This window comes from Moschus berezovskii, chromosome 13 (assembly GCF_049115385.1).
Source record: "Moschus berezovskii isolate FMDL1 chromosome 13, NW_MosBer_1.0, whole genome shotgun sequence".
In the NCBI taxonomy this organism is placed as follows: Eukaryota; Metazoa; Chordata; class Mammalia; order Artiodactyla; family Moschidae; genus Moschus; species Moschus berezovskii.
This window is the reverse complement of record NC_142472.1, coordinates 68,751,297-68,765,710: the sequence shown is the minus strand read 5'-3', so window position 1 is coordinate 68,765,710 and position 14,414 is coordinate 68,751,297. Positions and strand designations below refer to the sequence as shown.

At 41.5% G+C, this 14,414-nt stretch overlaps 1 protein-coding gene across 6 annotated transcripts in view; it reads right to left on the bottom strand.

The window, feature by feature from the left end:
• The window catches only part of RCBTB2 (RCC1 and BTB domain containing protein 2), a 44,219-nt gene extending 31,402 nt beyond the window's left edge, over positions 1-12,817 (bottom strand). The window contains exons 1-4 of one of the 6 annotated variants that reach the window (XM_055426100.2): positions 12,683-12,817; positions 3,556-3,654; positions 855-947; positions 118-195 (exon numbers count right to left, since the gene is read on the bottom strand). In XM_055426100.2, coding sequence (XP_055282075.1) covers positions 118-180 — 63 coding nt within the window. In that variant the 5' untranslated portion in view covers positions 181-195; positions 855-947; positions 3,556-3,654; positions 12,683-12,817. Of the gene's footprint in view, positions 1-117; positions 196-854; positions 948-3,555; positions 3,655-3,923; positions 3,942-12,682 lie in introns of those variants that run through there. The other 5 variants (XM_055426101.2, XM_088842752.1, XM_055426099.2 and 2 more) reach the window with 5 other exon arrangements.
• Positions 12,818-14,414: the final 1,597 nt, after the last annotated feature.

Sequence of the window (14,414 nt, the reverse complement as noted above, 5' to 3'; positions counted from 1 at the left end):
GCCTTGCAAAGAAAGACACTATCTCATTGATCTTCCTATTGAATGACCAATAGATGCTTGACAAAGTTTCTTTTACATGACAGAAAATACATGCTCCATGGGCATGATTTTTCTAACCTTGCCACTTTTTCCATGGAGAGCATAGAGAAGGAAAAGTTCATCTTCCACATAGTCTTCCATGGTTCTGTGTAGTCCCTGAGGAAAAAGTATGTAGTAAAATCAGGATACCATGTGTTGAGTGAAACTGGGCAGGTTAAAATTACTTTACTTCTAATAACACTTCCCTGATATCTCAGTTGGTAAAGAATCTGCCTGCAATGCAGGAGACCCCAGTTCAATTCCTGGGTTGGGAAGATCCGCTGGAGAAGGGATAGGCTACCCACTCCTGTATTCTTGGGCTTCCCTTGTGGCTCAGCTGGTAAAGAATCCGCCTGCAATGTGGGAGACCTGGGTTTGATCCCTGAGTTGGGAAGATCCCCTGGAGAAGGGAAAGGCTACCCACTTCAGTATTCTGGCCTGGAGAATTTCATCGACTATACAGTCCATGGGGTCACAAAGAGTCAGACACGACTGAGTGACTTTCACTTTTTACTTTTCTAGTTAACAGAGAAAAGAAGCTAAGTTCAAATATAGTGAAGGGAATTAAGTTTGGGGCATGGGTGTTAACAGATATAAAACATTAAAAAATGTTTTAATTATTGTTCTCTGATGAGACTCCTTCAGCAGAAGCGTGAAAAATAATCCCAGGATAAACGTATATTCCCTAGTAGAAGATAAACATCTACTAGGGAATGAGTAGAAAATTTTCATTTCAGAGTTTACTTCCTAGAGATAAGAAAAAATAAATTTTGGACCTTGGTCAAACTTCCTCTGGGACTGGAAAGTTCCAAATCACTGTGAAGAGCAGACTTATCAATTCTCAGCTTCACTGAAGAGTATCTGATTTGCTAAGTGGGGGAAAAAAAAATGAATGAATGAAAAGGACGAAAGGATGAATGAACAAACGCGACTGTGTTACCTTAGACCTTAACAAAAAATCTGAAAAAACAGCCACCAAGCATATAAGCATATACCCATTGCACTGAATGTTCTCGTCTTAACTAACTATCTCCACAATGACTACCTTCTACCACATACAAGTAACAGCAGAAGCAGCCCTGTCACAAAATATGCAGGATGTCTGGAATCTGGTTAAATTCTTACATAATTATCACTAAAAATAAATAGGAATAAACATTCTCTCTCCCCCCAAAGCAATTTAATGTAATCATGTCAAACAATGTTGATACTCTGATTTACTAGGTTGGCTTCTATTTACTCAAATAAAACCCAGAATTCAAGTGCTAACACTGCAACATCTTACTTGATGTTACCTACAAGCAGTTAGAGCCTAGCAAAAGATAAAAGCAATCATCAAAATCAGGGTAACTCTTAACAGTGTACTTATCAATGTTTTATATTCACTTGAGGATACTGGTAAAATTCTGTTTCCTTCAGCTGTAAAAAGGTCTCTTAGCATACAGCGAATAATAAAGATACCTTCAGAATAATAGTTACTCAAACTATGGCAATTAATACAAATCATTACTTCTAATGTTTGGAAACAATACACTTGCTGAGAATAGGATCACTTAGACTTTCCTCACTTACAAATTTCTAAAATTTGATCTGGCTGCCAATATGGAAAAAATCATTTCATGTGGCAGTTATTTTAATATCATCTGTCTTCTCTAGTAATCTGTAAGCTCTTTAAGAGAGGGGACCATGAGCCCACACTGCAACTAGAGAGTAGCCCCTGCTCTCTGCAACTAGAGAAAAGCCTGCGCAGCAAGGAAGATCCAACACAGCCAAAAATAAATAGATAAGTTAAAACAAAACAGAAAAAAGGGGAGGGGATCATGACCCAGTCACTGCTATTACCACCACAACACATGGCTCAGAGGAAAACATAAGATATTTGTTGAAAGCATCTTTTGAATACAGCCTTTTGTTGACTGCAGACAGTCTATATTGGAGTTTCTTCTCTTTTTGTCTCATCCTAACTGGAAAGATCTTTCCCTTAGCTGTTCCCCATTTATTGGAATAAAAGATAAAAAGATAGGTAAGGGAAGAGAAGAGAAAGGAAAAGAGCAGAGGAAGGGAATTTAAAGGCAAAAAAAATAAGCAAGAGAAAGAAACAGGATCTAATTCGAGAAGTGACTGCCTCTTGCTGGACTTCAGGACACCTTTGTTCCTAGTAGAAGGAAATCCTGCTAATATGCTGACATCACGCCACAGTAATCCTGGGGTTTGTTTTGTTTCCCCACCACATCCCTCCACCACTGTAGATAACTAATTTCTCTGGTTTCTGGTTTATTTCTGTTTCTTTTTGCAAAATAAGTATATATATTTATGTGTTTTTATTTCCCAATTCCTCCTTATACAAAAAATAGCATACTTCACATACTCTTTTGCAATCTATTTTTTTCACCTAACAGTGTATCCTGGAAAGTACTCTGTATCAGCTAATAAAGATTTTTAAACACCAGCATATCCTGGGTGCTCAAGGAAACAAAAAAATAGCTCTTCTCAGTATCTTTGACTAATTGCAACTATCTTAACTCTGTAAAAATCAGAATGGTATAAAACAGGTCATTCCATTTATTTGACTAATCAGGTTAAGACATAATTACATGTATGGCAGATGAAAATTACCATACTCAAAGAAATAACATTCAGTAAGATTCAATTAACACTAAATATAATATTAACATCACTTCATTTTTGTCAGAATGCCTTTGAAGATTTAAAAATGGTTCACAATTAATTACTATTATGCAGTACTATGAAAAAAATGTCAAAATCTGTAGCACTGTGGAAAATGGTTTTTGTTTTTCTTTTTTCTGGTCTTGTTGCATATTACCGTATCTTAGTTCTCTAATCAGGGATTGGATCCACACCCAAGGCAGTGTGTGGAGTCGCAACCACTGGACCACCAGGGAATTCCCTGGTTGGTTTTTTAACATTATTCCGATGTGATACAAATATAACAGAGAAAACTAGCTTCCCCTGTTTACACTACTTGAAGAATACAGTTTTTGCAATATATGTGAGGATTATAATCATCTCATCCTGTTATCTATTTGATTTCACCTGGCTATTATTAATAACAATGTTATAGTAATATATCAACATATACCTCTTAAAAATTCATTAATACACATATAGAATACCACATCGATGATGTGATAAACATGAATTCTAAATAACAGGAACAATAATAATTGTCAAATAGTTACCCAAACTATTGCCAAACACTAAGTACCTTATCTCATTTAATCTTTATAATAGCCAGAAGAAACAGATATCACCATTGCCTCTGTTTAACAGACATATTTCAATACTTTGACCAACAGTCACCAGCCAGTCAGGGTTAGAGACAGGATTCATTTCAATGCCCTCGATCTTAGACTTTCCCCTGTACTGCAGGGATATTTTAGGTTTCCTTGTGTACATTACAGATAGTTTCATTTTGTACTGACTGGTTGAGAACATTCCCTCCAAAAATGTTTGTACCTGATTGTTTTAAATTTCTGGAGCCCAGTATTCAGTCATCTTTAATCCCCTTCCTTCTAGATTTTTGTGAAGTTGTCTTCTAGAGTAAGGTTAATGTGACTGAAAACAGAAATACATAAATAAATTCTATTACAGAAAAATAGAAAAGAAAAAGAACATACCATCTTGCATAGAACATACCACTGGCTTCAAAAAGCCAGTAGTTATCTGAGAAAAATATAGTTTAAAAATTGTATCAGTTAAATTTACTATTAGAAAGTCAGCACTAGAGGTGCTCAATTATAAAAAGAATTAATATTATAAAACATAACTTTCAGATATTATAAGTTTGGGGACAAGGCTTCAACAATATGGACACTGAAACTTACCAAAAGACACTTAAAGTTTAATATAGTATTTCAACATAAAAAGTACAAGGGAAACCATCTGGAAAAGGAAAAAAGCAAAATTTTCAAATTTTGGAAGAAGGTATAGAAAATATCTTTACGACCTCAGGGCAGGGAAAGATTTCTTAATTGGGACACAAAAGCACAAACCACAAAGAAAAGACTGGTAAATTTTACCACACTAAAGCTTAAAACTTTGGCATTATAAAAGACAAAATGAACAAAAGGAAAAACATGCCACGGAATGGGAAAACATGTTTTCAACATACATAACTGATAGCTGGCAAATAATCTGTATCCTTAATATATAAAGAATACCTAAAAGCAGAAAAAGAAAGACAAACAATCCAATTTAGAAATGGAAAAAGGATAGAGGTAATTCACAGAAGAAGAAATTAACAAACATATCCACAGAATGTATCATGGAAATGTAATCACAATGAGACAGAACTCACCAATCAGATCTGCAAAATTAAAGGGGCTAACACACAGTTTGTGAGGATAAAGATCAAAAGGCACATTTTACTCATATTACTGGAAGGAATGTAAACTGGGACAATCATTTTTAGAGCAACTCAACAATATTTAGACCAGAGCAGTATCTTTCAAGCTTTTTTGATACATATCTGTACCTGAAACAAAACTTTCACAAAATAATTCTTACCCGTGCTACATGAGATACTAAGGGATATCCTCGTTCCTATTTTTTTCTATTTTACATTATTCTATTCTAGCCGGGAGATAGTCAAGGACTCCAGGAGATAGTAAAGGACAGGGAAGTTTGGCATGCTACAGTTCACGGGGTCACAAAGAGTCGGATACAACTAAGTGACTGGACAACAATTCTACTCCTACCCTAATTTATCCTTTTCTATTTAATTTTTCAATGTTGGTTTCACCCCACTAAGATAACTTCAAGATCATTAATAAGCCACATCTTGGAAAACATTAGCCTAGATAAAACTCTAGAGCATATACAAAATTGTTTGAAATAGGAAAACATTAGAAATAGTGCATAGAACTGATCAACAGGCTCTATCAACAAAATTTACAAATCGTGCATACTGCACAATAATTAAAATAAATTATCTAGAATCAACACAGATAAATCTCCAAAACAATTCTGATCAAAAATCACTGTCACAGAAGAATGCATATGATACACTATTTGATAAAGTTTTAAAACATGCAGAAAACAATACTATTTTAATGTGTAATGGATACTGATATACCCATGGCTGGACTTTGATGGAAACGTTTTCATAAGAAAGTTCAGACCAGAGGTAATGCCAAAGGCAAAATTTGCCATGTAATTCTATCAATGAATTAGTGTAATTTGGTTTTTCCAATTGACAAGAGAATTTTCAAGATTTTAAGCTTAAGTTAAATTAATCATCTGAGTATGAAGGAAGGATACAGTTACCCAATAATAAGGAAAAAAAATTGTAGAATCAGAATAAACCATTCTAATACTGTCTTTACCATGAACATAGGAATTCAATAAAGGCTTGATACTGACAATTCATAAACCACAATTTCTTTCATCATCAGTAAGATAAAATTCTACCAACAGCACAGGAAGATATTAACTCAATAACATAGAAAAAGGAGAGTATCTTAAATGCCAGGGAAGAAGGATCTGAAATAGAAAAAAAGTGCATTAGAATGTGATTTTACTTCTGGTCTCACCCTGCTTACAGATTTCCCCCTTTTCTGCGCAGGAGACCCAGGGCAGAGGCTGGCATCTGTATTGGGAAGCTCTTCCCCACACTGACAGTGTCACGGCATAACATCATCCCATATGATGCCCAAAATACATGTTGCTTTACTGCTTTTTCCTTACGTGTATTTTGGGATATATAACTTGGCTCATGTATTTACTTAATTACTCAAAAAGTGCCTTGTGCTTTGAAAAATAGTTTCTTATGCATTTCCTCATTTTGTTGAAAGGTAATGAAAGACCAATGTTATTATGGAATTTTAACATACTGATATTTTGCCTTGTAATATAAAAATAGAAGAATAAGTACCTTTTCCAGCCAGAAGCTCCTGCCACTGACATCTGCCTTCAGAGGCTCCAAACAAGACACTCAAGAGCCAATGTTCCAAGTTTTTGTAAGAGTAATTTTCTTTTTTTTCCACCACACCACATGGCATGCGGGGTCTTAGCTCCCTGACCAGGAATCAAACCTGTAGCCCCTGCAGTGGAAGCACAGAGTCCTAACCACTGGACCACCAGCAAATTCCCACAAGAGTAACTTCCAAAACCAAATATATATCAACTTAGGTAATCTTTTGCATGACATTTCCTACTTTGGCTGTTTCTCTAAACTTGTATAGTTTAATAATTTATTTCTAAATTATCCCTGTTTGGGACAGATAACTCCTTTTTGTACATACTGTGTTTTGAGAGTTTTATCTGTACTTTTAATAATAACACAGTTGAAGATCAGTGGACAAGACAACAGTCTTTCAGTAACTGAACACAATAAACATACCCATTCCTAATCCTCTTGAGGAACAGATCAAATAATTCATTTCTCTGTACAAAGCATATAATAAGCAATCTCTACATGTTTTTACTGGTAATCAGTACTATTCAGTGTTTGTTAATATGGCAATGTATCATATTACTTGATAATACCTTTGACCTAATTAGTTAAACTGATAAATGGACATTCATTTGCCTAATTCATTCAACAGATACTGATTAATGCCTGCAGTAGGCACTAAATTGAAAGCAAATATGCAAAAAAATAAAAACAACATGGAGCAAAAGGATATCCAGCTCATAGCTGCCTCTGTCAATATTACCCCAACCCAGCAGTAAGCATGGGCCTTAAGCACTAATAAACTAGACACACTATCTATCAGAGAATGTCTTTTCCATGGAAATTGTTATTGTGCAGTTAATTAGAAGCTCCTAAATGCTGGTATCTGTTCTCTAGAAGTGATCCCAGAAGAAAAATGAAAAATAAGAAAATTATTTTTCTGCAGAGAAAGCCTCAAAGCTCAGTTGGTAAAGAATCTGCCAGCAATGCAGGAGACCCTGGTTTGATTCCTGGATCGGAAAGATACCCTGGAGAAGGGAAAGGCTACCCACTCCAGTATTCTGGCCTGGAGAATTCCATGGAGAAGTCCATGGGGTCACAAAGAGTCAGACACGACTGAGAATAAGCCCAGTGTCATGTATTTTCAAAATTCAACTTCACAGTATGAAATCAACTACAAAGCTATGCTTGAGAAACTTAATATATAAAAAAGTTTTCTTGCAATACAACGCTCAATACTTTTTTAACAAATCTGCCCATCTGGGCAACACAGCTGATGATGCTTTTATAATCAAAGAAACAGGGTGTGAAGGAAAACCAATGTCTTTTAGGACACCAGCATACAGCTTACAGTATCAGTGCAGTGTGTTAATGAGCTCCAGACCAAGTAAATGTCAATGGAGTAATGATGGTGTCCACCTGCCTGCTTACCTGAGCCCTTAAATGGTATGTCATCTGAAAGTTAGAAATAATATAAATATGTATAAATGTAATATAAGATAATTAAACATGATCCCAATTATCCCTTGCCAAAAAGAATGGTAGGCATAACTTACCTCCACTTGAATGAGGTGTCATGAATCAGTGACAAATGACAGTAAGACCCCTCCCTATAAAACTGCCAGCTACCGTGGGTCAGTTATAGACAGGATGGACAAGACTGAAAAACTAAGAGCCCAACTAAAACCAAAGCACAACTTCAAAGGGAAAGGTATTGCCACATGTTTATGATAAACAGCAAAATGACTTATGAAACACAGAAACATAGTTGCCATTTTAATGATTTCATTGTAAACAGTTTCCAAATGTCACTAAGGGTGATGAAGGAGATCTTCAAAGAGATCTCCAAAGCAAAGTTGCATTTAGTTGGAAGAGATTACCAAACTCATCAGCATTGATCTTTTCAGAGAAGCACAGCAAAAGTGCCACTTTCAAATATGAAAAATCATCAACATAAACTATACAAATATTTTTAGATTGTGGCTCAAGACGGTAAAGAATCTGGCCACGACGCAGGAGACCTGGGTTTGATCTCTGGGTCAGGAAGACCTCGAGAAGGGAATGGCTACCACTCCAGTATTCTTGCTTAGAGAATTCCATGGGAAGAGGAGCCAGAGTCGGACACAACTGAGCAACTAACACTTTCACTTTCACACACTAGCTAAAATGAACAGGTACTTGAGACATTTGTAAATCCATTTGAAATTTAGATCCTTATAGATCTAATATAATTTTTTTTAAGCACTTAACATGGCTATTAAATAGCATCCTGTTAAAGATCTCTGCCCCACAATGTAACTTCAACATGGTAGCCCATTGGCCTTGGCTCATTTCCATTTGCAATTCACACTGTTCAGTCAAATACACTCAGCATAATACAGAATATATTATAATGTGATCACAATTCATGATTTCCTCAACTACTATCATCCACTGGTACATGTCAGCTCAAAATGTCTTCCATGGGGACATATACATACTAGATATGAGTTCAGGTTAGATCAGTAAGGCTGAGATCTATAAAAGGTACACTCCAATGTCATATTAATGCTGAAAAAGACTATTATGTCTTAAATTCCCTGGAGACTTTCACATTAAGATGAGCTCGCCATGTGAATCAGACAAATGTTCCTTCTGAATAATGAAAGCAAGGAGGATCCTACCAGCCTTCCACTGAAGGACACTATGAATATCCCTTTCAGAGAAGTAAGTTTATCTGCTCCTTTTAAGTAAATATCCTCATTTAGGGCTTCCCTGGTGGCCCAGTGGTTCCACTTGCCAATGCAGTGGACACAGGTTCGATCCCTGGTCTGGGAAGATCCCGCATGCCAAGGGTTAACTCAGCCTGTGCGTCACAACTACTGAAGCCTGTGTGCCTAGCAAGAGAAGCCACGGCTGCGAGAAGCCTGAGCACTGTAGCAAAGAACAGCCCCTGCGCAACAGTGAAGACCTGTGCTGCCAAAAACAAGCAAGCAAACATACTTAAAAAAAAAATCCTTACTCAGCCCTCCATGTTCAGCTCTGAACAGGAGTCCCTGATGTCACACTGCAACCCTGATCATTCCATTCCATAATTCCATTCCCTTTCAAAGAAATTCTCAAACCTTTCCTGGTCAATTCTGATTTACAAGAAGTCAATTTCAGTAAACCTCAGAGGTAACAGCATCCTAGGGGCATTTTAATTTCACTTTAGCCACGTGATAAATCCAAAATTAAATATGACAAACTCCGAGAGTCATCAGCAAAACCCCTGGGTACTCTACATTTACAGTTTAAGATTAATAGTTTTTGATGTTTAAATACAGTGTTTGTAATCCACTTAAGTAAAAGACCCAAAGGGAAAAACACTTCACTTTCTAAAACTGTTCCTCTCCATCAGCCTCTTTCTCTAAGCATCCTTTAATTATGGACTACAATTTCACCAGGCTTGTCTGGTTCATTCAGGAAACCTCTAAGAGCAATAATTTAGTACCTTAAAGCATGACATCACATCAGGTGACTCTTCAACACAGTTTCAAATAAAGAAAATCAATGACTACTCATACAAAACAACTTCACCTGGTCATCCAAAGTCAGAGGGACATCAAGAAACAATTGCAAAGTGCAGTAAAATGTGAAGAGAATACACACTTTTCCTCCACCCATCTGTAGTATTTGTTTGGCTCATCTTATCCATTCAAGAGCCCAGTCTCTTCATTTGAGTGCTGCATTAAACTGTAAAACCATGAATATTGTGAAGTTTTTGGAAAAGATATTTTTTCACCTATTTACTACAAAGGACAGTTACATTAGCCACAACGGACATGCTGTGGGATCCCATGAAACACACAGTAGAGAATGGTGGGGGAAAAAGTTTTCCCAGAAAGATAATTCAATTCTAAAAACCAGTTTTCCACCATGAACATTACCTTCAGTTTACCCTTCAGACTTAACCATAACCACGCTGTTTAAAATTGCAACCCACATCTAAATTCACACTTCCCTTTCTCTGCTCTCCTTTTTTCAACTTTTTTGTAGCACTTATAATTTTCTAGCACAATAAATAATTAAATGTTTGTTGTAATCATTCTCTGCTAGAATTTAAGCTCCAGAGGAAAGAGATCTTTGTCTATTTTGTTCACTGACATACTCTAAACACCTAAGACAATCTTACACAAACTAGTCACTCAGAAAATGTTTTTTGAATGAATGAATGAATCTATATTGCGACTTCAGTATAAAATATTCTAGAGCTAAATACCAATTTCATGTGCACAGTTAACAAAATCTACTGGGACTTCCCTAGTGGTCCAGTGGATTAGACTCCATGCTTGCAATGAAGGGGGCCCATGTTCCATCCTTGGTCAGGGAACTAGATCTCACACGCCTCCACTAAGAGATCACATTCCACAACTAAAGATCTCACATGCAGCAACAAAGACAGAAGATCCTGAGCGTCACAACCAAGACCCAGGGCAGACAAACTAATAAATAAATGTTAAATAAAAAAAAATTTAAAAAAAGACAGTGATAAGTGCTACAAAGCCAAATAGAGGATTAAAAAAAAAAAAAAGCCTTGGGGCTTCCCTGGTGGCTCAGAGGTTAAAGCCTCTGCCTCCAATGCAGGAGAATAGGGTTCGATCCCTGGGTCGGGAAGAACCCCTGGAGAAGGAAACGGTAACTCACTCCAGTATTCTTGCCTGGAGAATCCCATGGACGGAGAAGCCTGGTAGCTACAGTCCACGGGGTCGCAAAGAGTCGGACACGACTGAGCGACGGAACGGAAGGGATGGAGAGTGAGAGAAGCGCCTTTTTAGATGAGGTAGTCACCTTTGAAGTGATGGCAATTAATTGGAGATCCAATTAATGAAGTTGGGTGCCATGCAGATTTGGGTAGAGGGGTTAAGTGAACTTTGAGCATGGAGGAAATGAACACGGCTGAGGGTGGAGGCAGGCTTGCTAAGTCCAGAAACAACAGTAAGGCCTGTGCAGGAGTGGAGTGTGCAAGAATGTGGTATCCATTACTTTTGCGTGCATGGGTGCTAAGTCCCGTCAGTCCTGTCAGACTCTGCGACCCTATGAACTGTAGCTAGCCAGGCTCCTCCTTCCAAGGAATTCTCCAGGCAAGAATCCTGGAGTGGACTGCCATTTCCTTTTCCAGGGGATCTTCCCCACCCAGGTATGAAACCAGGATCTCTTAGGTCTCCTGCATTGGCACACGATTCTTTACCACCAGCGCCACCTGGGAAGCCCCCTATTGCTTTTACCCACACTTAATAACGTGTATGGAGAAGGAAATGGCAACCCACTCCAGTGTTCTTGCCTGGAGAATCCCAGGGACGGGGGACCCCGGTGGGCTTCCGTCTATGGGGTCACACAGAGTCGGACACGACTGAAGTGACGCAGCAGCATCAGCAATAACGTGTATATCGCCTAACGCCCTGGAAAAGAGAGATTACTTTTCACCTAGAGTACTCAGATTCTCTGATAGTAAATGCTTCTATTCCAGCCTCCAAATAGCTGTATCAGCACATCATATCAAATTACAAGGCACACAGCAATATTGTTAAAAATCATTCCAAGAACAGCCACAGGAGTCACGAAACTGACCTAAGTACCACTGCCCAGGAAGGTGCAAAGCTAGGAGGCTCAATAAACATCAAACAGTGACTGTCACTTCCTAGTCTAGGGGAAAGATCTTCGTGGCAAAGCAGTTTGAGAACTCTACCTACTCCCTTTTACTCAGCTCTGACAAAGATTAAGTCGCCAAGCGCAGTACCAGTCAGTTCTTCTACATGCGTTTTGTTACAGTCCTGGGCTAGAACTGTCCAGACATATTATGTAATTTCCCAAAGAACAAAAAGCAAAAAGTTCCCTTTGAACTCGCCTTCCAACTCAGGCAGGAAGTTCTTTCTCCACCTGGGCGGAGCACTTGGAAAGTTTTCAGCGTCTCAAAAAATCTTTGCTTCCAGGGCAAGTATCTTCCAGACTGAAGGCCATTTCTCCCCATCCCCCCACAGCAGTTCCCAAACAGCTTGGCCTAGCTTTTAGTCAGACTTCCTGCACTATCCCTTGACATCAGAACCAAATGTGGAAAGAAAAGTGAGTTTAGCGCGCCGGTTCGGGCCCGGAGGCTGGGGGAAATAGAGATGGACAGGACGGGAACCCAGGACTGAGGTGACGGAAACGAAAACCGCAGCTTCAAGGGGGTGCGGAGAGCGGGAAAGGAAGGCAAAGCACCCGCGCTGGCCTAAGGAAGAGACGCCTCCAGGCGGGGGACGAGCCCTGGCGAGACGCCGCACGCGACCCTCGCGGGGCCGCGCCACTTCCGCCAGCGACTCACGCATGCGCACCTCACGCCGCCTCGGTCCGAGACCTGGGTCGGGGTACGATCCCCGGGCCGCGCGCCCCGCCACCGCCCGCGGCTGTGCGCACGCGCGCCGACACCGGGGCCCTAGTACCCGGCAAGGGTGTCGCCCCCGAGCCCCGCGCCCAGGCCTCGCCGGAGGGCTTGCGCACGCGCAGAGACGCCTAAGCGAGCGGCCCCGGGCTGTGCTCTCGCCCCAGGGGCTACTCTCACAGCTGCCGCGCCCCGCGGTCTGGCAGCGGGGGGCGGGGAGAGGTGGCTTCCCGCTGGGGGGGATCTGCGAGGGGCCGGACTCGAGCCCGGCGCCCCCTTCTGACTTCCGGCGCCGTCCCCTCTGCCCTTACCTCAACGCAGGCCCGAACCACATCCGCTCGGCCTCCCGGGTCGCCGTTACTGCTCGGTCCGGGGACTGGCGCAACGACCAGCTGGCGCCTCCCCCAGAAGCAGCCGGGCCTCGGCGGGATGCGCCCGGATGCCCGATCGCGCAGGGAAGAGGAGGGGAGCGGGCCCGAGGGGAGGGGAGGGGACGGGCCGGGCGACGGCGCCTCGCCCCTCCTCCCCGCTGCCCCCCTGCCGCCCCCGCCCCCTTTCTCGCCTGTGAACGGACCCCTAGGACTGAGCACCGGCCGCCCCGCTGTGTGCACCGCTGCCCTTTTCTCAGGGATTCCCCTGTGGACACACCCCACCTTCTCCAGGCTTCTGGTCCCCAAAGCCTTGGGAATTCGGAGATGCCTGACCCGGAAGGATGAGGCGCACAAAAGATGCTGGGGCAACCACTTGTCCAGTCCCTCTCCCCAAGCCAGTGCTGGCTTTTCGACTGGTGGTCCGTACATCAGGGAAGTTCAGCTCACTTCTACACACGGTTTCCCTGCTTTCCCTTCTCTGCTGTGGGTCTGAAGTCCTGTGCCTTTCTAATCGAAAGGCCGAAATAATGCTTGATGGGAGCTGAGGCCGTGACCTAGGTTACAGGTTACGGTGGGACCAAGGTCCTTTGGAACAACCACACTGTCCGTTTATTGATCTGCAGTCATTTCTTCTGTTACCCTGCACTTCTCCTGGGCTTCGTAGATTTTCGTAAAATGCATCACAGCTTTGTGTGTGTGGTGTTAGTTTCCAACTCTGCACCCCCATGGACTGCAGCCGGCCAGATTCCTCTGTCCATGGGATTCTCCAGGCAAGAATACTGGGGTGGGTTTCCATTCCCTTCTCCAAGGGATCTTCACCACCCAGGGATTGAACCTGGGTCTCCTGCACTGAGGACAGATTCACAGCCCTATGCTGCTGCTGCTGCTGCTTAGTCACTTCAGTCGTGTCCGACTCTGTGTGACCCCATAGACAGAAGCCCACCAGGCTCCCCCGTCTCTGGGATTCTCCAGGCAAGAACACTGGAGTGGGTTGCCATCTCCTTCTCCAATGTGTGAAAGTGGAAAGTGAAAGTGAAGTCGCTCAGTCGTGTCCGACCCTTAGCGACCCCATGGACTGCAGCCTACCAGGCTTCTCCGTCCATGGGATTTTCTAGGCAAGAGTACTGGAGTGGCTTGCCATTGCCTTCTCCGATAATGTGCAGTAATTTCTTCCACCTTGCTACAGTGACGTTGGGCCCAGGTGGGTTTTGGTATTGATAAAATACGCTGTAACTGATGTTATTAAGCTGTTCCTAGGAAGTAAACCGATTTCTTTTACACTGGCTTTTTAACACAGGTTTTGAGGTAGGAGATAGATGGGCTCCAGGTTGGAAATTTACAATCTGTCACCCTTCTGCTTGCAGTTTTTGAGATAAGAGATAGATGGGCTCCAGTTGAGGAATTTACAGCCAACAAAAACAGGATACATAGCCAATCTTGTCTCTCACTTCAGGGGAATAATCGTGGCAAGGACAAACAAACCCTTTCTGATAAGGGAGCCCTATCTGATAAGGGAGACACTGCACATGTGCAGAAAGGCTCCTTGGAGTCAAAAGTCAGAGGCTAAGTTCCAGGCCATAATGGGTCTTGCTCCTCCCAGAAGCCTTTACTTCAGAAATCCATCTTGGATAGGGTGTGCGTGGGCACCCCAGGGGAGGGCCCTGAGACAAAT